Source organism: Protopterus annectens, chromosome 1.part0 (assembly GCF_019279795.1).
Source record: "Protopterus annectens isolate FY-2018-M chromosome 1.part0, PAN1.0, whole genome shotgun sequence".
In the NCBI taxonomy this organism is placed as follows: domain Eukaryota; kingdom Metazoa; phylum Chordata; order Ceratodontiformes; family Protopteridae; genus Protopterus; species Protopterus annectens.
In genome coordinates, this window is record NC_056725.1 from 409,979,261 (window position 1) to 410,004,038 (window position 24,778).

The 24,778-nt window shown below is 40.0% G+C and overlaps 1 protein-coding gene across 1 annotated transcript in view; it reads right to left on the reverse strand.

The window, feature by feature from the left end:
• Nucleotides 1-24,778, reverse strand: part of LOC122813297 (solute carrier family 22 member 7-like) — a 1,073,907-nt gene that overhangs the window by 197,452 nt on the left and 851,677 nt on the right. The window contains exons 7-8 of the mRNA XM_044085933.1: nt 4,330-4,544; nt 3,653-3,761 (exon numbers count right to left, since the gene is read on the reverse strand). Of these exons, the coding sequence (XP_043941868.1) occupies nt 3,653-3,761; nt 4,330-4,544 (324 nt within the window). The remainder of the gene's footprint in view (nt 1-3,652; nt 3,762-4,329; nt 4,545-24,778) is intronic.

Sequence of the window (24,778 nt, forward strand, 5' to 3'; positions counted from 1 at the left end):
ACACATTCCACGGACTTAAACCTCAGCACAGAAATAAATAGGACATGCTGGAGGGACAGATTCATATCCCAGAGGCTTCACTCACTCTGGAACAAAATCCCAATCCATGTTAGGCAGAGCCCCTCACTGACCCTTTTCAAGAGAAATCTTGACGAGTGGATGGGAGATCGTAAATTTACCCCTGGGATCTCTTCTGTGTCCATGCTAGAAAGAGGCACAGTAAACTAACCTTAAAAGGGCTATCTTCTGTGACCTACTATACAGAGGCACAGTCAACCAATCTAAAAGGGTGGCGAAAGCCAAACACACTCTGGCTAGGCTTATAAATGCCCTAGGGCAGATAGCCTAGTATCAACCTATGAACCTATAAGCGTGGCACCTGTATATGACACAGTGAAGATAAGCTATACCTTATTTATGGCAATTGTACTATTCTCGGTTTCATTTGTCATATTTATTATTCTTTGCATCACTTCTCTGCACTTTAGAGCCACAATGGTTACAGTAGGCAGGCTATTCTCAGCTTTGCTTGCTTTTATTGTGTGTAGCATTATTTCCAAGCAAGGTCAACACTGGCTTTGATTTTTATTTAAATAAATTCCTTTTGGATACCTACCCCATGAGCCCATCAAGCCTCCCTGTTAACCCACTTGTTCTTCTTCATGGTGAGAATTCAATAGCACATTTATTCCCCTTTAGCATAAGAACCTTTTAGTCCATTAATTCTACTTAGAGAAGAAAGGGAGATCACAGAAGTGATGTGGTCATCTCTTCTAAGAGTAGGACTTTTTGTGCACCTATATCTGCACATCATACCTTGCATTCTACAACTACTTTAAGATGACAGGCACATGTAAGCTTCCACATATGTAAACTCAAGTTCCTGATGCACTGTAATACATGGCATCTATATCACGTTATCGAAAGTTTACTTAATCGAATCAATAAAGGTCTTCTACTTCGATTAAGTAAAACATCGAATAATGTAAAAAAAAAAACAAATAAAAAAAAAAATTAAATGGCATAGGCAGGGGGCAAGACCCCCTGCACCCCCTATGTGGGGGGCTGCGCCCCCCCTACTTAAATATACCAACTCCGAGACCGCACTACATTGAGGCAAATGGAAATCTCCCCTTACGGAGATTTCCGTTTACTTGCACAATGTTCTTCATTTTCGATATTGTCGTGCCGACAATATCAGACTCGATATTGTCAGCTTACAACAACGTGAAGTAGACCCTAATACGCAAGCAGAAACTGAAATCCTGTTACTGGCCTAACAACAATCCATGTACATGAGCTAAAAATTAATAATCAAATCTCACCTCATACATGCCAGCCCGTATGTGCTGCTAGATAAACCCAGGTTATCTGAAACAAATGTTAGATCTTTCCCTCTTTGTCACTAGCGCATACACCAATTATTTTTCATTTATATTGCTATGTGAGTATGTCTATATGAAGATTGCATTTTTCTTGTGGTGTTAGATCCTGAAACTGTAATTGGGAAGGTGATGCAGAGGTCAATGAGACAAACTCCTAAAGTAGGTAAGGTGACATTTCATGCAAATCTATCAGGGTACAAATTGAGCTGGTTAAACAGTGTAGAAATATTTTACTTATTATGTTACAATATGCAGAACATTATATAAAGTAGAGTACATACTCCTGCATTGGAAAGTTGTGCTTATTACATAAGTGTTTTTTAAAAGAATTGTTTTCATTTTACAAGACAACATAACACATCAAGTATTCATAGTTTTACATATCTGTATTTTAGTCTTTTTATGTAATGCTCTACAGATGAAACTCAATATTTGTTTATAATTTTACATGTATTAAAATTGATTACTGACCTAAATGTAAAATAAGTAAATAAATAGAGTGACTATAACAGTAGTAGAGCAAAATAAATGAAAACTGAATACCATTGCTATAAATGCCATAAAATCAACTATAGTGAAGACATTTTACAACTGCTAATCATAACCAGACTGAGGAATCAGGGCCAGTTATGTTAGGGTACTGGAAACCCTGAACATTTGGAGAAATTAAAAAAATACATGTTAGAGGAGATTTCAGAGAAAAATATATAACTTTAATTTGTAATTAACTTCTGAAGTCTAGAAAAAAATCAATTGGACTTAAATATGAATGAAACTCCAGTAAAATGTATGTCTTGAACAAAGGAAAACATGAATATAGAGTATTCTGATCAGATCTCTGTCCATAACCCACTTTTCATATATTTGAGGCAAGAATGTCAAAAAAATTGATATGAGAATGAACTTCTAATTAGATTTTGATGTCTATTTGAACCTTTAGCTTCTCTGATGAATGCAAAATGCTTTAAACTTTTGATTTTGTTCAGCATCAGAAAGTGTATGAGCATCTGATACTGTTTAAGCATAACAGTTGCATAGGGTTCATAGATGTTAATCCCAAGTATTCCCCATTTGTTCTTTTTTTGGGTAGTTCACAGAACAAATTTATAAACACAGCAGGCCTGTGATCAACACCAGCTATCCCTGTCCATAAGGGACATTGGTGCCTCCATGGGGGTGAATTTGTGGTCTCCCATCCAGTTACCTAGGTTGCATTTGAACAGGGTCAGTGAGGAGCTCTGTTTACAGTCTCTGAAAGACATATCTGTCTCTCCAGCATGAGCTGTTAATGTCACAAACTAGGTTGAGATCCCTAGAGTGACTGACTCATGAGCCATTTGACTTGCAGATGTGCAGCATTTCCATTAGGGCAGGGTTGGAAATTGCCCTATAGGTCAGGCACAAGTCACCTCTCAGCAGCCTATAAGATACAGAGTAAAGTGACAGCCTGTCCAAATAGGTCATAGTTTGGAGTCCCTGTATTTTCTTAGTCAGAAGCCTCTCAGGTCTCTCCAGCAACACATGTTATGTACTTCTCTGACATCAGGGAAATACAGAACAAGCTTACCATTTTCAATTTCTAAACATAATCACTATGTTCCATGTACTACAATAAACTATAGAAACAGCATGTTTTAACTCTGTCCTTTAAATTACCCCTACATAGTTTTAATGGTTTAAAAATACTTACCTTTGCAAACATAGCATTTTTAATACTATAGTCATGTACAAGTACTTAAATAGCAACAACATTGTCAGTTCCCTTATAATGCCTTGGGGTGCCATAATGCAAAACAGACAGGGAGCAGATCGTTTTATGAGGTGGCATTGCAATGATAATGTATAAATGTTCAAAAGAGTGCTCTGAACAAGAAAAGTCACTGTGAGGGAGTCTGTTCATTTCTGTTGATGCCCACTGACCTCATAGTTGCTTATGTTAAGTATAGGGCTGCAGAAACCAAGCCCTTTGTATTTCTTTTATTCAAAACAGAATTTATAATTTAGGTATTGCAGAGTTTGCAGTGATATGACCTACAACCCAAAAATACATTTTTGTGTAATTTTTGCATTAGAACACTCCAAAATATTTAAGCAGAGTACAGAAATACATGCATACCACAATTTATGATAACAGTAAAGAACGGTTCAGCTATAGACATAAATTCTCATGTAACATGCTCATACAAACATCAGTCCAGTCCAGTACAGTTCTGTGTAGCCTAATAATAGTTTATCATTACCAGAACATGTTCTTATGAGATTCTTACCTAAGAATCGTTGGGTAGAGCTCAGCAGTATAAAGTAATGCTACAGTGAAGGCCATCTCTGACAGTCCCTTCCCAATAATGGCAACTAAAGACCTAGCCAGGCCAAATTCTGCCAAAAGAAAGTCCACATCATTTGAGAAAGTAAGTTTAGCACATGCATGACTACTGAGCTATGAGACAAAATAAATGTCCTTTACTGGAACTAGAGATAATTTATCAGAATCTGGACATGATATGGTGGCATACATTTTACAAAGCAAGTTTCAGTGTTATGGATGTATTCCTGTGATAATTCAATACCCGAATTTAACCATAATGAGACATTTCTAGTCATGAGTGGGGCAAAAGAAAAGTCAAGTAAACATTAATAAGCAAGTGCATAATTCATGAACATCAAAGCTTAGTATACATTATATAAAATGAATTTACATGGTGTGTTAGTTTTTGCTCAGTAGAGATATTCAAGGATTAAGAAATCGATTTAATTTTTATATCTTTCTGAGAGATAAAGAACATAAGCTGCATCACATCCGCATAACATACTTCAACAGGATAAAATTTTGGCATGACAAAACCAAAACATCTTTCAACTCATATATCCAGAAGGCAATGCTTCATTGGTCTAAGGAATATGGTTTTCTACATTTATTATAAATAAATGACTGATACAGACTTACCTAAAGGTATAGCTGCAGTCACAGCAATCATTGCACCTGCTGCTATCAGAGACCATGCCTGCCCTTGCCTTCGACCAGTTCTATCCAACATAAAATATGTTATTATTTTAGCAGGAACTTCAATGGCTGCATAGATGAATTGTGTTAAATATATATTTAGTCCAAATCCAGTGATTTTCAAGCTGATCCCATAATATGTGAAGACTACGCCAAACCTGTCAGAGAACACCAGAAATCACTTAAACAGTTATTGGTTAATTTCCTACATAATATGTTTTGGTCAATCAGTCAATTTCTTTTTAGCTGTGTTTTACTTCTTTAACTATTAACTAGCCCAGAAATATTGAATAACAATATAGCAAATGTATCTTCAATGAATGAGAGTAACAGAATTGTTTTCAATAGACTAGGAACATTCATTTATATAGGGGTACAAATACTATATTGTTTTAACTGAAGCTTTTCTCTAATTCCTCTTAGAGAGTGTAAGAGTCCATCAAAACCAAACATGAAGAGATTTACAGAAAGACATGTTTTGCGGCATTCTCTTTTATCAGTAAGACTACACCTTCTTGTTTTTACTAATACCAGAAATAGTCACACACATCACATTTATTGACATAAAATACTTACACGGGAATACTATTTTCAAGAATAAAGAAGCAAACAAATGTACACACACATTCAAAAATATCTCTTCTTTCATTCACATTTTTGAGAAAAAAAATATCTCTTCTATGTAATAGATAAAAACAGAAACACCAATCATACAAGGGTCTATATTAGAACATCGAAGTTTCAAAACTTTGAATGTTCTAATATCGACCCCTATTCAGCGAAAGCTGAAAACATTGGACATACAGAACAGCAAATTTTTTCCTAGGGAAAATATTTGCTGTTCCGAAACACATACACACAACACAAGCACACCAAACAAGCAGCAATCCACACACATACACCTAAAATCTTACACCTAACCCTACACTAAACTATACACACACTACTGACTATCCACTTACCTTAACCCAAACCCTAACCCTAAGGTCCGTCACTATCGCACATTCACCTCACCCGTGCCCTAACCCTAACTCACCTACCCCGCCCTAACCCTCACGTCCACACAATCGCACACTTACCTGACTCATACCCTAACCCTCATGTCCACACAATCGGACACATACCTAATCCACACCCTAACCCTAACTAGCCTAGCCCGCACTCAATCGCACACTTACCTGAACCCAACCCGTAACTTTCCACTCCACCACAGTGCTGAAAATACTGAAGCAACAGAAACGTTCAACCAAATTCCTTCCCTAGGAAAAAATTCTGTTTTCTGTTGCTTCAATATTTTCAGCTTTTGCTGAATAGGGGTCGATATTAGAACATTTGAAGTTTTGAAACGTTGATGTTGTAATATAGACACTCATACAAAAAACTATCCAGGATGAAGGAAGATATAAATCCACAATAACTCTCAAGAAAATGCTGTTGTTAGCAGATACATGCTTCTGCAGATCCATTATCCAGTACATCAGTGTAAGGAAGTTATTGAATACCACAAATAGGGGTTGAAGTGAACAAAAAGCCCAAAATAATAACTGAAAATGGCAGCATTGATGCAGCAGAGTCAAAAACCCACACATTGTCAATTTAGTAATGCTTTTTTAGAAAATGGGTAAATCCCAAAGTCAGTATGCTAATGCAGAACAGATGCTCTTCAAGACTGTACTAATGTACAGGGAAAGCCCAGTATCTGTAGCTTTACAACAACATGAATCATGGACTGAATACAAGCAGTTTCTATTTTGTTTTTTCTCAAGAAATAGGTGAGATTAATGAGCATCAGTTAAGAAAGATAAGAAGAGGTTAAAATAAAATAAAACCATTAACTGGGAAAACTACTCATGTACTAACTCCTTCGCGCAATGCGTCCTGGAATTCATAAATTCCAATGCCCTGGATCAACTTATCCACACCCCCACCAGGGGCAACAATATCCTAGACTTAGTCATTACCAACATGAGTAACTGGTGTTCAACACCTGAAGTCAAATCCTCATTGGTCAGATCCGACCATAAGATAATCACCCTAGATATCCACATCCCACCCCTACCCCCCATTAAGGAAACCACTGTAAAACAATTCTCCAAGGTGAACTTCATGACACTCATGCAGATGGACAATGCAGTTACGACTGCTGAATCCTACACAAATGCACTCTATAAGCACTTACACGAGTGTATGGATCGTGCAATCCCAAACAGAATCAAAACGCTGTCCTCCAAAAAAAGGAAGCCAATCTGGTGGTTCCCTGCCCTAAACAAACTCTACAACAGAAGGAAGAAACTGTTGCAAAAGAGAGTAAAATCCCAAGAGTGGAGGAGCTCCCTGGTTAGCCTCAGTAAGAAGCTGAGATCCCTTATAAGATCTTCCAAAGCTAGCTATGAAAACAAAATCACCACTGATTCTAGGGTCACCCACAAAGCATTCTATAGCTATGTCAAGAATCTCAGTGGCAACACCCAGATCTGCTCTGAGTTGTAGCACAATGGCACAAAAATTACAGAATTAGCTGATATTGCCAACATCCTGGCAGATAGGTTCAGTGCTAACTTTACCCCTCTCTCACCCCCTAAAGGGCTCATATCTATCCAGGAAGAATGCAGAGTCCCTGTAATCACAACTACATAGGTAAAAGCTGCACCCTCTAAAGCCAAAAACACAGCATCCATGGGACTGGACAACATCCCAGGCTGCGTTTTACATGAACTTCAGAATGAACTAGTTCCCCACTTAAGCATCATGTTTAATCATAGCCTCAACTCAGGCTTTGTGCCCACTGAATGGCACACAGCAACAGCTATCCCACTCTACAAAGGGGGAGCCACCACTGATCCTGGGAACTATCGCCCTATTAGCCTGATGAGCATGGTCTGTAAAGCCATGGAACATATCATCATGGAACTCATAAACAAAGACATTGGTAACCTCCAAACTCTGGACCCCACCCAGCTCAGGTTTGTGAAAGGCAGATCATTCCTCCTGAACCTGATTGGCTTTTTTGAGGCAGTCACCAAAGCCGTAGATGAGGGTAAGGTGGTTCACACAGCCTACCTTGACCTCGCCAAGGCTTTCAACACCATTCCCCCATTCTGGAATTATAACTAAACTCACTAAACTAGGTATAAATCCCTACGTCACAAGATGGGGTGCCAACTGGCTCACTTAGGCCCTTGGGCTGATAGCCTAGTACCTACCTATGAACCTATGACAGAACCCACACTGTAAAAGCTGCAGACTCCAAATCTGATTTCAAGCCAGTTACAAGTGGAGTACCACAGGGTTCAGTCCTGGGACCTCTCCTGCTTGGTATATACTTCTCTGAAGTACAGGCTAACACAGAAGGCCTTTGGCTAATGAAGTTCGCAGATGACTGCAAACTAGGAGCCATAGTAGACTCCCCAAATGATGTGGACATTCTACAGAAGGGCCTCACTGAAACTGATGCCTGGTGTTAGAGCCATGGCCTCAAGCTCAATGCCAAAAAGTGCATTGTCATCCCCTTTGGTAAAAACTCTGTACCCATGAACTACCACATAGGTGTCAGTCTGCTTAACGCTGAATGTGTGACAAGAGACCTTGGGACCCAGGTGGACAGTAGTCTCTCCTTTGATAATCACATCTCCACAGTAGTCAGGAAATCCTTCTACATGGCACACCTCATCACAAAGGGGTTCTCATCCATGAAAAAAGAGGTCATTGTTCCTCTCTACTCGACACTCATTAGACCTATTATAGAGTACAACGCCCCTTTTGGAATGTACCTCACAAGACATCTGCAGCAGCTGGAAAGGCCACAGAAGAACCTCACAAAGAGGATTAGTGGTCTCAAACAGATGCCCTACATTGACCGTCTCAAAAAACTCCAACTTTACTCTGTAGCAAATCGCCTACTCTGAGGTGATCTCTGCCTAACATACAAAGCTATGTCAAAACCAGAGCTGTTGGACAGCTACACCTAAAGAAATCTCAGTCCCTCCCAGCTACATGCTCTAGGGACCTAAACCTTGTCACCACAATAAACAGGATATGCTGGAGGATAGGTTCCTGTCCCAGAGACTTCCCATACTCTGGAACAAGTTACCCATCTATGTCAAGCAAAGTTCCTCATTAGCACTCTTCAAGAAAAATCTTGATGGGTGGATGGGAAATAGGAAATACACCCTGGGGATCACTTATGTGGCTCTGCTTGACAGAGGCACAGGAAAATAACTTTCTTGGGTGGTGTAAGCCAGGGAACCTTGTTGGCTATTCTTACTTGGGCCCTTGGGCCGATAGCCTAGTACTTACCTATGAACTGCAATATATGGTTACAATGAGCAGCCAATGTACTCTCCCCCTGCCCTGCCCCCACTCTCCACAGTGCTTAAAAGGTGTTTAGTGAGGGTGGGAAAAAAATAAAAAACAAATGCAGTTAGGTGCAGCAGAAGAACACGTGTGCGATTAACAGACAGAGAGATACATAGAGTGTACAGTATATGTATGCGTGAGTGAAGGAGAGAGAGGGAGACAGAGGGAGTGTGTGCACGTGTATCTGTGTGCTTATTTGTTTGAGGGGGAGATATATATATATATATATAGAGAGAGAGAGAGAGAGCGAAAGTACTTCTTACATTTTTGTTGAAGAATTCTGGATAAAGCCAGCAAAAATGCCTGGTGATGAAAATCAGGGAAAATGTCAAATAATATTCTAGTTCACTTAAGAAGTTGAAAGAGCAAGAGGTTCTGCATCAACATGCTTTATCTGAACAAAAAGAAACACAAAAAAGCAGACTTTTGTAAGGCACAGAACGGAAATATGAAGAAAAATCATGGACATTAGAGGTAAACTGATATATGTAGGGGGAGAAGATGCATTCCTTTGCACTGTATGAATGTTGATCACAATGAGACATCTGAAGTAGAAAAAGTCAAGAAAGTAGTTGCAACTGCTGTGTGTGTGTGTGTGTGTGTGTGTGTGTGTGTGTGTGTGTGTGTGTGTGTGTGTGTGTGTGTGTGTGTGTGTGTGTGTGTGTGTGTGTGTGTGCGTGCATGTGTATCTTTTTTTATTATGTTAATGTTTCTGTGTCTTTGCAAATGTGAAGATGTGTATGAGTTCTCCATATGTGTGAAAAACTGTCTCTTTGTCTGCCAGTACATCTGTTAATATGTGTATATATGAAACTCACTATGTGTTTGTATTTGTATGTGTTTGTGTGCAGACATTAAGTATGTAATGTGTATTTTGAATGTAACATATGTTCTCCAACAGCAACTGCATATCTTACAGCAACTATGAAACATTAGCCAAAGGAACTATTTTACATAAAAAATATATATATATATATAAGTAATAAAACAAACACAATCCAATTTAACATTTTATAAGCACAATAATGCTCTACAGGGTAGGCATTCTTAGGGAAATAATGGACCTGAAGAAATCTTCCTCAATAATACCCAACCTGCCAGGCATTATTGCTTTGCTTACTAAATGCCAGAACAATGGAAACAGTGTATACTGTGGCAAATTTGGTTTACAGTCTACAGAATCCATAACTTTGGCAAGAATTTACATTCTGGTTGTGGACTCAAAGTTAATACAATATTGTGCACCAGTAATAAGTATTATGTAGATTTATCAAAATAGTGTTTTAAAAGTGAAAGGCAATGGAAGGAATTAGAATTGCATGTAATAGGTCACTCATCCCAAAAGCTCTTAAGCACTTGGTTCATGTGTCCAGTGAAGGCTTTTGGGGCAAATATTTGATTCTTTTGATTGCTGAATTATGCAGTCAATATATAGTAATAATGTTCCTACTAGCTACCACACAGGACTCTGTGTCAGCACACATCAGCACTTACAGACCAAATGAAACTGACATTTTGCCATAAGTTTACAAGTTGGTTAGAAAGAAAAGAAAATTGACCAGTGATTGGAATGAGTATGAAAAAAAAAACAATTTGACAAGGTTAAATCATTTATTTGCAGAAAAGAAGATATAGACACCATTAACAGCTGTAGATGGAAGTGTGTGTGTGCACGTGTATGCGTGTGTGTGTGTGTGTGTGTGTGTGTGTGTGTGTGTGTGTGTGTGTGTGTGTGTGTGTGTGTGTGTGTGTGTGTGTGTGTGTGTGTGTGTGTGTGTGTGTAATAAAAGAAAGGTAAAAAAACATCATTGGAGACAAATGTGAACTTGCTTTAACCAGATACTAATGTATAACTTGATACTTAGATACCACATATTTTGAATAAACCTTGGTGAACACCAGGCCACTACAGCTATATTAGCCCTATGGACCTGCTGCCATTGCCATTGTCTTTGTCTCAAACCCTGTGGTCAGACATCATCTAGAGATGGAAGGACAAAATGTTAAGCTCCTTGCAGAAGTTAGTTTTGGCATTGTCATTCCACCCTTCCCTGACTGGAGATCTGTGTTTGAAACCCTGATTTGGAGGCTTGTAAAATGAGTGCTATTTAAAGTAGCACTCAGAATATGCTGTCATTAACCACAAGTTGAACTACTGCTGCAGGTATCATCACACTGCCATGAGCCATTTTTTATTAATAGTCACATGGATAGTAAGAATAATGGCTAACACAAACCTGAGTTCACAAGAACTCAGAAGTTATGCATATTTGTATCTGAAAAAAGATCTACAATGTTAACCATCGTTTTGATGAGTTTGAAAAAAAAACATTTGCAGACAATTTAAATCTTCAACTTCTGCACATATAGTCTATATCTGACAGTACTGCTAAACATCAGTGGTCTGGGGACCAGACTCACGTGCCAGACTTTGTATATGGTTTTAACTGGTAATGAAAGACTTCAGCAAAATGCATATTTCATGAAGTAAGAAAGTTGTAGATGCAGCTTCAGACAGTGTACCTTTCCATCTCTTCTTGTTCTGGAGGTTTTAATGAGGGGGAATTGCGCATACAGTATGAAGAAAAGCATGCTGGAAATGCAGAGTACTGAGTTGACTGCAACAGCAAGGAGATATAGGATATAAGCAAAAGTATCTTTCAGAACAGGTAATGCACACTCTGATATTCTGAAACCCCCTATGAAGACTGCATGACTGGGTAGCTGTTAGTTCACAGACCTCAGTTCAGGCTTGCCAGTGATCTCATTGTCTAAATCATGCAATAACTCCAGTTACACTTTTCAACGAGTGATAATCATTTATTTATTTATTTGTTTCTTTGCGTCATTTGATAGCCAATTAAGTAAAGCAGTCCAAGAATGCTTTTCAGTCATATCCTGAGCCAGAGGGGCAAGTACAAAGGCTGTATGACATAACTGTGATACAAATAAGTTCCACAGTCACAAACATGAACATTAAATAATGATTTGTAAGTAAAACAAACTTATCTCAGTTACTGTGTGCTGTTTTTGATCACTGGTGTTGCATTTCTGCTTGTCACTGATTGATGTACTGTTATGGCATTTAAACGAAGGTTATACAATACCACACTGCTAGAGAATAGTAGAGTTGTGTAAACTCTTACTATAACAGTAGACGTTCTTGCCTTCACTTCTGCACTATGCATTACGTATGGCATCCCCTGCTGTGGTAGCCGGATGTCTGGCCAGTCTACCAAAACCTACCATTGCTTTAAAGTACATTGAGTGTCACCCAAAAGCTCCTCACATAGTGTAGGGCATAAAGTTGATGGTCAGGCATACTATCTTTAGAAATGATTACCCCAGTAGGAATACCAGTCCAAGGAAAACCAAAGAGAACCTGCTCATCCAGGAAAGAAAAAAGACTAGGGGGATGGAGGGAGTGATTACTGCAGTGGTGAAGACAAGGACATCTACTGTTATGGTAAGATTTTACAAAACTGTACTATGGCCTTCCATTTACAGCTGCATTATTCATAACTTATGGGAGAGTGCCAAAGCTCAAGAAGAAATTGGGAGGAGGAAGTAGCAGCAGAGCCTTCTAAGAAGCCATGGAAAATGGCTTCAGCAAAACCAGCTCTAGCCCTAGAGATACCATCCAACTTGTAGTGTTTGGTAAATGTACGCACAGAAATCCAAGCAGCTGCTTCAAGAATAGAATTAATGTCTAAGCCCTTGAAAAAAACACCAGAAGAAGCCATAGCTCTAGTAGAATGAACCTTCATAGAAGAATGAAGGCTCTTAAGATAAAAGGTGTAACAAAAAGAAATAGTCTTTGAAATCCAAGAAAAAATATTTGCTTGGAAACAGCTAATCCTAAAGACCTAGGATGAAAGGAAACAAACAACTGATCAGATTTTCTGATGGCATTAGTCTTATCCAAATAAAATCTGAGCTGCCTATGCACGTCTAAAGTATGCAGCACCTTCTCACTGTCAGATTACAAAGGGGGAGAAAAGTAGGTAAATTAATAGACTGATTAAGAGACAACTCATTAACCACCTTAGGCATAAAAGAAGGATTAGTACACACGGACACTCTGTCCTCATGGAATATCAAATAAGGTAGACAAGCCATAAGGGCTTGCAACTCAGACACCCATCTGGCACAAGTAAGAGCAAACAAAATAACTGTCTTCCAAGACCAATGTTTCAAGGAAGCAATTTCTCCAGAACAAAATTAAGATCCCTGGGAGGAGGAACAGGCTTCCTGGGAGGTCTAAAATTAAGGATGCCTTTAACAAATTTCTTAGCCTCAAATCTAGAAGCTAAAGGCTAAGTTAAAGGCAGACAAGCAGAAAGAGATGATAAGTGGGCATTAATAGAAGAATAGTCCAAAGAAGAGCAGGAACCAAAACCCCTTGAGGAGGCCTTAATGACAGTAAAGCATTAAATAACCCTTGAGTAAAGGCCTGACACTCATTTTATGGATCCCTAGATGAAGAAGAAACATGTTTAGTTTTCTGTTTCTTTTTTAAGGGAATTTCCACCCCTAGAAAACTGAGAAGGCTCTTGTCGCTCACCAGGTCAGGATGAAACAAGCGAGCATCATGGGTTCTTGTTCAAACAGCTTTATTGTATGCAAACACATCATAAATGAGGTTAAGTAACTTTAACTTATAAACAAACTAGCTATCATGCACATGGATGTTAACATTTTGGCTGCACCTTCAAAATGGCACTGAAGCTAACATGTGCTTGGTATTTATATGCACACACAGATCTTGGAAATGCTTCTTAAAGGCACAGCACACCTGTTATTCTACATCCTCCCTCTTTGAGAAAATACATTAGGCATTGTCACTGATAGTAATGAATATGCAATTTACAGAGAAATGATTTTCATCATGCAATTATACAAAGCTAGATACATATATACAACTATGTCCAAGTTGCTTTGTATTTCACACTAGGCTTTGAAATGCAATCATATCATATGACATCAAATTTGGAATCTGGTTTAGCAACTGGGATTGTCTCTGCTGACTGTTCAATCTTAGGAATACTGAAATCATCTGCCGGAACAGTATCAGAAGTCAAGACATGTTCTGGAACAGGAATATCATCTGGATTGCTCTGAGAGTTAGAGTCTTTATCACAGGTCTGATGCTGCGATATCAGTTCTGCTACAGGAAGAAGATATCTGCAATTTCTGCTGTACTCCACACCCTCAGATTTAACAAAATAGGATCTCAACTCTACACAAATACTCATTACTTAATCAATCCAGTCAAAACCTTTTACTGTTTTTATTCTCAGTGTCTCTCCTTTTTTCAATGGACAAAGAAATCTGCTCGACTTGTCATAGCTGGACTTTTGGAACTTTGATGGCTTGGTTGTTCTTAGCTTTAGGGCTCAATAAACTAGAACTGATAGGCAATGTTGTTCTGGTTTGCCTAGACAGAAGTCTCTGAGCAGGGGAGCCAAGTATATCATCATGGGGTATGTTTCTAAGATTAAGTAAATTAAAAAAAAATTGGTATTATCACGCTTTGACTTTCAAGTAATTGCCTTGCACGCTGTACTGCAAGTTCAGCAGGTCTATTTGATTGCGTATACTCTGGACTACTATTAACATCTACAAAGTCTCATTCTCTGGCAAATTTCTGAAACAATTGACTGGTAACTTGCGTACCATTCTCAGAGATAAATTTCTGTGGACTGCCATGTTCTGAGAAATGGCATTTCAACTTAGTAACGACTGTAGTATAAGTTTAATAGATTGATCTCAAACCAATTTGAATGAGAGTCTACCAGTACTAAGTAATGTTGATTGTTCCTTTCGAATATGTCAGTAGCTACAATTGACCATGGTAGATCAGGAATTTGACTTAGCTGAAGTGACTCTCTTTGCAAAGCGTTTTAGTACTATTACATACTGAACAGGAAGAAAGTGCTCAATCAATGTCTTTCACTAGAGAAGTCCAAAATACTAGTCCTCTCACTCTTCTCTTAATAGATTTGGAACCCAGGTGACCATGATGCAAAATCTGGATATATTCTTGTTGTAAGGAAGCAGGAACAACAATTTTATGACCTTTGAAAATAATGCCATCTTCCATCAACAACTCATCTCTGTAAGGAAAGTAATATTGCACTTCTGGTGGTACACTGGATTGCTCTGACAGCCATCCAACACTGATATAGTAATTGAGCTTCTGCAAAACTGGATCAGTCATTGTATGATCTCGTACCTCATCAAGTCTTGTGGTAGAAAAATTACGCACTTCCATGACATCATAGTCAAAATTCTCTGCATCAAGCTGTTCCATTGTATTTCTGGGCAATCTGGGTAAGGTATCAGACAGCAAAGGATCTTGTACAGACCATTTTGAAGTTGTACTTTTGCAATTTGAACATCATTCTTTGAAATCTCACTGGAGATGAATGCATAGGCAGCTTTAAAATAGTAACCTAAGGTTGATGATCAGTTTCAATCTGGATTTCTTGACCATAGGTATAATCATGAAACTTGGAACATGCAAACACATATGCCAAAAGTTCTTTCTTAATTTGAGCATGTTGCATCTCAGTCTGGGTAAGTGTTCTATATGCGTAGGCTACTGGTTTGCCTTCTTGAAGAATACCTGTACCTAAACCATATTTTGAAGCATTGTAGGAAAGGGTTACTGGTTTGTTGACATCATAGTATCTTAATGTTTGTGGGATAGCAATTTTCTGCTTAAGAACTTCAAATGCTCTGGTGCTAGTCTAGCTCTGACCAAGTAACATTTTTACGTGTGAGCTCTCTCAAAGGCACTGTCAACTCAATGAAGTCTGGTATGAATTTGCCTAAGTAATTGACCATACCAAGAAAACATTGCAGAGCTTGCACATTATCTGCTGCTGGCATTTCAAGAACGTCTGCTTGCTTGGATGGGTCTGGTCTCAAGCCCATACTTGTAAACAAGTGACCTACATATGTCACTTCTGTTAGTCTGAATTTGCACTTCAGAGGATTGAGTTTCAAATTAATTTCACGTGCTGTGTCTAGAACTCTCTTAAGATTTTTGTCATACTCTACCTCACTATTGCCTCTGACCAATATATCATCTATTATTAAGGCACAAGGATAACTTGAAAGAATTTGCTCCATTGCACACTGAAAGACCTCACTTGCAGAATTTATTCCAGATGGCATTCTGAGGAATCTATATCTTCCAAATGGGGTTCTTAGTCAGTAATGAAGAGTTGCGATCAAGCATCACTTGCTAAAATTACTCTTTGCATCTAAGACAGAAAAACAATGGCATTCGGTATCAGAGCTGCAACCTCTTTGAGTATACGCATGGGATGATGCAGTCTCTTCAATGCCTTGTTCAAATCTCTTGGGTCAATACATATTGCGATTTCATCTGAGCTGTTTGTATGAGCTGCTACCATGGATGACACGCATTCAGTAGGTTCTGTAACTAGACAAATTACACCTTGTTGCACCATTTTGTTTACCTGAGCTTTGACCTTATGCTGCATAGCTATCTGAACTGTTCTTGCTGGTCTGACCACTGGATTGATTTCTGGGTCTAATTTCATGGAATACACAACTGGAAGTTTGCCCAATCTGTCATTGAAAATATCGGCATACTCTGAAAAAATAGTATTGGTGAAGCTAGAACTAGGACATGTGCTTATCTGATGAACTTCTTCAGTAAAAGAAAGCAGATTCATTTTCAAACTGTCTCTGAGACCCAATAATGACTGCACAGGTCTTCAAACCACACATAACAATAGATTATAATAGTTCTTGGCCACATAACATGAAAGCACTACTGAGCCTTCAGTTTGAATTTCTTCACCTCCATAAGCTACACGTTTCACACAACTAGTCACATTTAGTTGTTCACCAGCTCTGACCCGTGCAAAAGTATCTGCAGACATAACATTACACTTTGAACCAGTGTCTACTTTGAGCTTGGTGGATTTACCGTTGATCTGGACAGTACAAAACATTTCATTTCTTGCCAATAAATCTACTGCATCAGTCTTTTCACCAATTACTGACACACCATCTACATAGAAAGTGGACTGTTGCAGGTTTACTTGATCAACTTGCTTTTTGGGGTGACCCTTCTTCGTAACTATGTGAGGCTGACTCAGTTTACAAAATCTTTGAAAATGGTTCCATTTCTTACACTTATGACATTGTTGACCAAATGCCACACACTTTTCTCTTCTTGACTTTTGGCTGGCACCACAATTGTGACAGTTGACAATAAAACTTGATTTAGGTTTTGCTGATTCACTTTTATGCTGTACTGAGTAGCGTCTGTTTTGCACTAGATACCCTTGGTTCTGCACTGAACATGCTCCTTTAAATGAAGTGTTCTTGAAATGTGCTAGAAGACTACAGGTTCTAACTGGAAGTCCTGCAGGTGGTGTTGCTGCCATGTCCTTAGGCCTGCTTCTGCCTGTCACATGTTGAATGCTGTCGACATGAGCTCTGGAGCCAACTGAAACCATGCTGTTATCACTAGCAAGCATATTTGTGTGCCTTTCTGTAATTTCATGAATCTGACAGATCTCAATGGCTTTACTCAGTGTTAAATCACTGTCATGAAGCAAAATGTTTCTCACATCAGCATTATTAATGCCACACACAAGTCTGTCCTTTATCAACTCATCCTTTAAATCACGAAACCTACACATTTTAGCTTTGTTTCTAAGGTCAGTAATATAAGCTGCAAAAGTTTCCCCATGCTTTTGATCTCTCATGTAAAACAAATGCCTCTCTGGTGTAACATTAGTCTGGAGGTTACACATTTCTCTGAATTTGCTCTTTAAACACTGGGGGTCTTCCATGGATTCAGCCTGTACAACAACACAAGTTTCTCCTTCACCTTTATGTGCTGCTGGTGCATAGACCAATGAACGCTCCCTTTCAATGGCCTCTGACTCTGCTAGGTTCAGCAAAATGAATACCCTGATATGTGTATATTTATCAGAATAAGCTGCTTGTATAAATATATTGTATTCTTGCTCAAATATTCTCTAATTCTCTACAATATTCTGATCAAATACAAGTGATTGTGGCTTGTGAAATCCATCTGCCACATTGACATACCTCAGTGAAAACCCTTTCAAATATGCATGGACCCACACACTTATACATACACATACAGTATACATGTGCTTGAAATTTATCCCAGTACTTGTAACAAAATAATGAGGCTTTGTATAACTGAATTTCATGAAATATGTTTCCTGGGCATTGTAACACTTTGAAATCTCTTTACTGTAAAACCCACTTGCCTAGAAATTATTGTACTATATGAGCCATTTATCTTGTAAAGGCTTTAATGCTGAAGTCATTTATCATCATTATTTTGCTGTACAAGCCATTGTCTTATAACCTCTTTAATGTCAAAGCCACTTATCAAAATATTTTACTGCCAAAATCATTTATTATCATTTTAAGAAACATTTCTAATGACTACACAGTCCAAATAAACTAAGCAATAGAAGCTGAGAGCAGGAAACACTTTGAAGTAACTGCACTTTGTGAACAAACTGTTTTTGGAGTAATGGCACCTTGCGAATGTATTGCCTCAAAGTAATTGCAATTTGCGAATGTATTGGGCAGGAGAAGCTCAGAGTGAGAAATACCTCAAAATAACTGCACTTTGCAAATAAACAGTACACAGCACACTGAAATTTCCCCAAAATGGCTGCACTTTGCCAAACAACTCTGTATAGTGCAAGAGACACTCTGTAATGGTGGCACTATGTGAACAGACACACCCGGGCACAAGGAACATTTCAAAATGGCTGTACTTGACTGCACTTCATGAAATAGTTGCACTTTGCACACAACTGTCCAGAATAAATGCAGAGCAATAAGCATACACTGTAAGAACTTTTACACACTTTGAGATACTTAGAACAACTCTATAGTTATGCTATTCAAGGTTTCAATCAATACAAAGTAGAAATTTGTGCTAAAACACAGTAATTTGCCAAAACACTTGCAGTTGCCTTTGCTTTATTTATACTCAGTGTCCCCTTTTCTGCCTTTTCTATTATAGCCGTTTTGCTCATTGAATCTCTTAATGTGCCTTTTATGCCCTTGTGTTATATTCATTTTGCTCATTTAATATCTTTTCATGACCATTATAATTTCTTGTGCTCATTTTAACTCTAAACATGCTTGTTTTACAATTTTGAGGTAATTCTGAACCCTTTACATATTTTTGTAATGTTCATTTTATCAAATAACTTGGCTTCAAACATTTTGTCTGATCAATGAGCTCTTTTATATTTCTCATTTGCTTAATAAACATTTCTGTGCTGTTTGTTTGATTAACAATCCCCAGGATTCACGAAGCCTCCGTGTAAGAGTTATAACTCTTACACGGAGGCTGCAGTTAAACTGAGTGATGTCAGCATGCTCTGCATATTCATGAGAGCATGCTGAATCACACCTAAGTCGAACACGGCCGTGTAAGACAGTAGGGGGCGTGTCCGTAGGCTGAGCCCTGCAAGCGGACACGCCCCCAGAAGTTTAAAAGTGCCCAAAGTACACACCCACAACAGAGTCCACGGAAATGTGAATAAACACAACACAACACATGCCCCTACAGACTATTAAACATAAAAGAAATATAAATGTACATGTCATATTTTTTTAAATTGTAAAGATGTTTAACCGTGAGTGCGCGTTATGGCAGGCGTGCTAAGCGCAGCTACAGTTAGCAGTCAGTGGGAAAGCATATAAGAACTACATATGCAAAATAAGCCAGGAAGCAATAGCGAAGTGGTAGAGATGCCGGCTGCAGAGCAGGCATTCATGGTTCGAGCCCCACAACACAAATTTTTTTTTCCCAAAATAAGCAGGAAACAAGTCCCTGACACATATATGTACACATAAAACCAGAATATATGTAAAATGCAATGTAATAGCCTATTTATATTGAATAAATGTGAGCTAAGAAATGAATATAAACTGCCAGATATGCCCATAGCTGAGCTACAGTTCAACAGAGTGAGGTTATGTGCCCGTAGATAAGCATAGGTTTAACTGGTGCAAAATGAGTGCCTGTAGCCGAGCAGTGGTTTACCACGCTAAATATATGTGCCCCTAATTGCGCTAAGCGGCATATGCATGCCAATAGCCAAATCAGTGTTAAACCGGCGTACCCCGTTTGCGAGCTGCGCATCGCGCAAACGAGCTAACCGACGGGCAACGGTGAGCAAGCCGTATCCAAAATGCCTTTACACAGACACACCCCTCAACATGTCTAGACAGTCATGAAAAATAAAAAGCAGTGGCCAGGTCCGAACCCAGGATACTATACACCATAGTCAAGGTACAGAACCACTAAGCCATGACAGCAGTACCTAGAAATGCAATATTAGCTCATATATAGGAATGAATACAAACTACAGCATGACAGTGCAGGTTTACTGAAGTTGATACAATTCCAAACTGGCCAATCACAGATATGTGCAGGAAAACGGACTATATAAGCCCCATAGGCGGAATACACAGCATAAACGATTGTAGAACAGCCCTGCAGTTAGAATGTCAGGTGTAGCTGAGGGTAGTCGCTTTCGTGCGCAGAGGTGGGGTGTTGAGGAGTCCAGGTACATGGCCTGGCTCCTAGTCCACAACCATGAGGCCCAACTCATGCAGGGCCAGGTCCTTTGGGGAGCGTACAAGGCTGAGGCGTGGGACCAGTTGGCTCATGAACTCACCAGTGCCACAGGAATTCCTAGGACAGGTGAGCAGGTCCGTCACCACCATGCGGACCTGAAGAGACGTAAGCAGGACCAACTGAACCGTTGGATCCAGGAGGCCTGGCAATCACCCAACGCCCCACCACTGAGTAAGTATAAATTAATTATGTTTGTAGAAAGTTAAACTACCTGAAATCATGGAGATGTGTATTCCAATATTACTTAATTTATATTACAGCTGCAGGTGTCCATTCTGCGAACCGCAGAGCCTATGCTGATAGGCTGGTGCGGTTGCGCCACCAGGCAGGTCAGTAATCCACTACTAGTAACTGTAAAGATATATAAATGTATGACAGTCAGCATAAGAGTGCAGTGTAGCCAGGAAGGAATTAAATCTGCAACTCACAGAGTGTGAAAGTGTATGCAAGTATTGCCTGATTACAACAGTTCCCAGCCTGTAAGTTGAAACTAATCATGAGACTGTCCAACACATATTTTGAAATAAAACTGCCCTGCCTGTAAGAAAATAGTACACAACCTGCAGCAGCAGGTAAAGTATAGCTGCAGAAGAGGATGAAATCACATGTGTGAAATATATTCCTGTGGAAATACTGAAACATGACAGAAGTGAGAGTGCTGGAAAGAACTGTAATAATTTCTGTTAAAACATGTCAATAAAGCCTAGAAGTACCAGTCTGAATAGTAACATGAAAGCAAGTGAGAGAGTGTGAGAAAGTGTCAGGAATACAGCACTACAGTAGTAATAACCCCTGAATAAACTATACTGCAGTCAGGACATAATTAAATGCATGTGAGACCCAGAACCAAACAGAAACATCTGTTCAAAGTGTTGCTGCATGTGGAATGTGTACACCAAAATCTGGATATGTTGCTCCCAGTCTGAAATATGCAGATAGGATGACTGTCTGATATACCAAACATCCACACCTGTCTACAGTTATAGAAAGCACAGTTAACAGGATGATGTATCTGCACAAACTTTGATATGAATCGTGTATGAACAGCAATAAAATGTAGAGTTATGTTGCAGTAACAGTCCCATCTGCAAGGTTAAGTAGTTAACATATAGGACACTGTAGTTAGAACAGTAGTGTGTATATAACTGTAGCTATTAGAAATGTACAGCATATGTGGTTGTATTCGAAGGTGTTAATAATATGTCTGATTTACCCCTCCCTCTAACCATCTATAATCCATTCCACGGAAAATGGTATGTGCAATCACAATTACCACCCTGGACATCTGTCCTGTTGGGTCATATATATTTGCATGTCTGTTGATGCATCCCCCCGTTCATACATCCACACCTGATGGCCTGTTGCCATCAATCAACCCTGCATGTTGTTGGACTGTGTATTACTGTTCAAATTATGCATGTGCTATGCACGCTGTTCAATGGTGTGAATAACTGGGTGTGTGGTTAATGGGAATACTAATGCATGCTGTTACAACTAACTGTGAATGGTATTTATATGTCACTAACCCAAACTGTCATGACATAATGCAAAACATAGAACGACAGGGAAGGCGGGTTCCGGTGGACCCACCTCTCCCACCTCAGCTGGCGAGTGCACCTGGCACTAGTGCCCAGTCCGGACCCTCCTCTGGTGGCCCTGTGCCACCTGCGGGTGGAAGCGCTGCAGGGGACGGGGCTCGCCCCCCCCTCTGCAAGTGTGGCCGGAGGAGATCCACCACTCACCCTCCGTAGCGTCCGGACTGTGGTGCGTAGGGAGATTCGGGACTCTGTCCTTGAGCCCCTACGCCAGCTCGAGGCACGGGTGGCTCAACTAACGGGCTTGCCCGTTGCCCCGCCTACACAGCCCCCAGCACAGCCCCGTCCTGGGCAGTGAAGGAACAGTGGCAACTGCCTATGGGTGGGGATATCAGTTCCACTGTTGCCATCTGTGGGCTCATGGGCTCTGGACATCCCAACCTCCGTCCCGTCAATTGTGTAACCCCCACACGTGTCATACACCGCCCCTGTATGCGTCTTGTTTGTCTTGTCTGTTAACCTACCCAACCTACCTCCCCAGCTGTACCGACTACCTTCACCTGACATACCACTCTCACCTGAAAAAAAAAAAAAAAAAAGGGCACTCTGTACCCACAAAAAAATTACGCCCCATACATAGCCGCCCATTCCGCACACATGTCTACTGCACATGGGACCCATCAATTCAATTGGCTGTACAACAGGTATTATTGTTGTCCTGACACCTCTCTCAGGGGTGGAAGGTTTCAAATGTCACACCAAATTACATACATATGCACAGCTGTTGCTGCTGATGAAATGGGCAGCTATGGGCCTTACCTACATCCCTCCTGCACATCCCAAGCTTGTTTCCCTACTGTCTTACCCTCTTTGTGACCCCTTTTCACCACTTTCCTGTCTCCCGTTTTCTTTTCTTTCAAAGAAAATAAGCGGTGTGCTAAGAGTAAGCACGTTTAAGCGGTTGTAAGCGGGTGCGCTTGTGTCTTGTGAGCTAACCGCCAGTGCGCATGCGTGAGCTCCGCGCAAACCAGCGCTAACCCGGTTACAACTGCTTAAAAGTGCCTTAGGCACTTTGATTGACAGGTCCTGTACTCAGTTCCAAAGAAAAATAAAATCCCACTGTGAGTCCCGAACCCAGGCAACTATAGTCTGCATGACTTACCACTAAGCCATGACTCTGATATAAAAACACTGTGCTAAAGTAAACATATCATTTAACAGTAGGAATGAATGTAAAGGGAATATAGATGAGTAGTACACAAAGCATGACATTTAGAATCACAAACAAAACTGGTGGATTTCCATAATAGTAGTGTGTGAACAGAAACAGCCATGCTAGTTGGAAGCTAGTAGGTAATAATGTCACCATAGCACCTTGCAAGACATACACATACTCATAGCAGGATAATCACTGCCCATACCCCACAACCTCCTACAGGAACACATCCGGACCAAGTAATAGAATATGTGGAGCAAAGGCCCAAAACCAGGGACACATTACAAATAAAGGTACAACAAATGCAGACAGTTCAGAAAGTAACAGGGTCTACACCTTGTGGGATGTTTGGAAGGGTATGCAGTCTGGAACTTGAATGTTCGTCACCATATTCTGACTTGAGCCCAGACTGACTTGCCAGATAAAGGTGTGCATGAGATAATGACTAAATTATGAGGCAGAAATGTGGACAGCCTGCAAATATCTGTACACATGACGGGTCCAACACCACCATATTCGAATAGTTAAGAACCCAGACATAGCAACAGTGAATGTCTTACAGGGATGCCCCACAGACCCCATGTGAAATGTACAAACAGTAGGCAGAAAGGTGTAACCCATGCAATGGTAACTATGGAGTCCGAAAGTATTCACCACTCGCATGGCAGAAAAAGTGTAGTAATACATATGCTCATGCTAACCCACAGTCACAACTGCAGCATACCAGACATGTTAATGGGTGTACCCCACTGATATGTACCATTCCATGAGGCACATAACTGATGAACCTGAAAGCCTCTAGGGCCTGCTCAGCAGCATACTCACATACCCTAATAGATGTCAAGGCCCACACCATGGACAGACCACACTGCATGCAGTAACACCCTAGCAGATATAGCAAGCATTCCAGGGTGTGAATGTACATGGAAAATAGGAAAGCTACAGCAGCACACTACAGTCAAGACACCTAGCAGGCACACCAGTACTGACAGTAAAGGGCAACTGTTGAAGCCTTAGCAACAGAGTGAAAGCAAAGGTGAAAGGAAAGCACATACACACACACACACACACACACACATTAACAATAGTAGTAGTTGTAGTTGGTAGTGTACATACACAGTCAGTACAGGAAACTGGAGAAATGAATGGAGGAATGTTAATCCACAACCCACCGAGAAAATTAGAGATACCAACCTTTACACTCACAGAATGTTGTCCACAGCATAACAGCATGGTCCCTGCCCTTAACATCTGAAAGGGCTATGCCTATTTCACACACCCTTTTATAGCACAGTTCTGAAATCACAGTGAGAACTGCAATCAGTACACAACAGGCTGCATGCAATTAGCAAATGCTGGCTAACAATTGGTGCAGAGGCCATCACATGGGCATATGCAGATACCTACAAAAGTATGCTGTACTCCATGTCCATGCATGCAATACTTTCATTGCACCCTGAGAGAGAAAGAGAGACAGAGAGACAGAGAGAGAGAGAGAGAGAGAGAGAGAGAGATAGAGATATAGAGATAGAGAGGACAACACTGCAACTCAGCAGATGGAAAGGAATCCCTCAGCAACAGCTACCTAGAAGC